Source organism: Charadrius vociferus, unplaced genomic scaffold, assembly GCF_000708025.1.
Source record: "Charadrius vociferus isolate BGI_N301 unplaced genomic scaffold, ASM70802v2 scaffold1044, whole genome shotgun sequence".
NCBI classification, from domain to species: Eukaryota; Metazoa; Chordata; class Aves; order Charadriiformes; family Charadriidae; genus Charadrius; species Charadrius vociferus.
Genome location: NW_009648254.1, coordinates 23,419 through 25,519, shown reverse-complemented (window position 1 = coordinate 25,519; position 2,101 = coordinate 23,419). Strand labels below are relative to the sequence as shown.

Here is a 2,101-nt window from a genome sequence, read left to right as displayed (position 1 = left end):
TGGCCCGGCGCACAGCAGCCGCCAGCACCGCAGATCCCGGCTAAATGCACCCACCACTCGGTGCTGCAGTGAGGTGTCTGATGGCTTTCCCCGCGCGGAGCCTGGGTCCATCCATGCCCGGCGGCCATGCGGTGCTGCAGAGCCGCTAGCGCCCGAGCACCCCACTCCTCCTCTCCTGGCACAGCCAGAGCTTCACCGACCCACGCGCATGTGGGATTCGGAGGTGATGGGGGCTCAGCCGTGCCTCGGTCTGCGCGTGGGGCGTGGGTTGGGAGGACAGTCCTCAGGGCACCTTCTGCGCAGAGATGTGCCCCTTCCCGGCGGGGGATGAGCTGGCCTCAGTTGCAGCCGCACTCCTCGATGATCATGTCCTCGTGGTGGCGGACGACGATCTCGCCCTTCTCGTAGTAGAGCATGGAGAGGGGACTCATCCTGACCGGGGAGCAGGCAGGGCAGGGCACCTGGTTGGGTTTGTAGAGCTGCAGCAAACTCTGTGGGGAGACACGGGAAGGGCAAAGCATCACTCCGCTGCCGTGGGCCGGCGGGGCTGGGGTGCCCAGGGGGAGTGGAGGCAGCAACCCCCTCTTACCTGAATGTAAGCGTGGTTGGTGGGCTTGAAGGTCTCATCCACGGGTGACGGACACTGCCCTTCGCACCGGTAGGCGTTGTATTTTTTGGGGTAGACGATCCAGCTGCCCCAGCCGGTCTGCTCAAAATCCACCATCATGTCCACCCTCCTGCACAAGGACCTGCCCTCCTCCCCCGGGACGGCAGCGGCAGCCTCGCTCACTTTGATCCTTTGCTTCTCCTTTCTGTTCCTGCGGTGCCGGCGGGTCCCCGCGCCCTGGGAGCTGCTGTCACGCATTACGTGTTTGGAGGTCTCCGCTGTCCTGATGAGGCTGTGGTCTCCTGGAGACTTGTCCCTGGAGAAGATGAGCAGCAGGACTCTGTCCGTCACGTCCTGGGGCAGGGCTGGCTCCCCATGGCCAGCGTCGCTCAGAGTGGGCAAGTGTGTGGTGATGGTGGCCGGGGCGGCCGACCCACTCGCCTCCGACCACTCCCTTCCCGTGGGACCACGGTGCCCAGGGGCCACGGCTTGGTGGAGCCAGGACTGGAGCAGGCTGGTGACCTCAAACACTTTCCAGGAGGCCTGAGTGGATGAAGGGCTGCCAGCCACGGTGCCCAGGAAGAGCTGGTGGGTGCAGGTCCTGCCACCCCGGCACTGCCGGCCTCCTGGCTGCTGGAGAGGGAGGACATGTCGAAGGAGAGCGCCCAGCGGGAGCCGTTCTGCAGGGAGCCTGAAACCCAAGGGGCACGGTGAGGGCACCGCCGGCTTTGCCGGGGAGTGCCAGCACCGGAGGGAACGGTGCCCTGGCGTGCTGACGGGGCACGATCCCTGCCGTGGGAACCCAAAGGTTGGGGGGAAAACAGCCACATCCACCCCGAGTCCCGAGAGCCAGCGAGAGCACCGGACAGTGCCGGTCCCGGGGAGAGTGATGCCTGGGGACAGTGCTGGTCATGGGGACGGTGCTGGTCCCAGGACAGGGATGCTCGGGGACAGTCCCGGTCCCGGGGACAGGGATGCTCAAGGATGGTGCCAATCCCGGGGATGGTGCTGGTCCCAGGACAGGGATGCCTGGGGACAGTGCTGGTCATGGGGACGGTGCTGGTCCCAGGACAGGGATGCTCGGGGACAGTCCCGGTCCCGGGGACAGGGATGCTCAAGGATGGTGCCAATCCCGGGGATGGTGCTGGTCCCAGGACAGGGATGCCTGGGGACAGTCCTGGTCCCGGGGACAGGGATGCTCAAGGATGGTGCCAATCGCGGGGACGGTGCTGGTCCCAGGACAGGGATGCTCGAGGATGGTGCTGGTCCCGGGGACAGCGTGGGTCCCGCGGACAGGGATGCTCGGGGCCAGTGCCTGTCCCGGGGACGGTGCAGGTCCCAGGACGGGGGTGCTCGGGGAGGGTGCCGGTGCCGGGGACAGGGATGCTCGGGGCCGCGGCCCCACTCACCGTGCGGGGAGAGGCTGAGGGCGGCGGCGGCGGCGGCGCGGAGCGGGGCGGGAGGTGCGCGGAGCAGCTGCAGCATCAGCGCGGG

General features: G+C 67.6%; 1 protein-coding gene across 1 annotated transcript; it reads right to left on the bottom strand.

The window, feature by feature from the left end:
- Window positions 1-338: 338 nt before the first annotated feature.
- NODAL (nodal growth differentiation factor) lies at window positions 339-1,520 on the bottom strand. Its single transcript, XM_009884354.1, has 3 exons — window positions 1,470-1,520; window positions 590-1,240; window positions 339-491 (listed from the first exon to the last, which is right to left on the bottom strand). Exons 1-3 carry the CDS (start codon window positions 1,518-1,520, stop codon window positions 339-341), a joined length of 855 nt encoding a protein of 284 aa, XP_009882656.1.
- Between the last annotated feature and the right edge of the window lie 581 nt (window positions 1,521-2,101).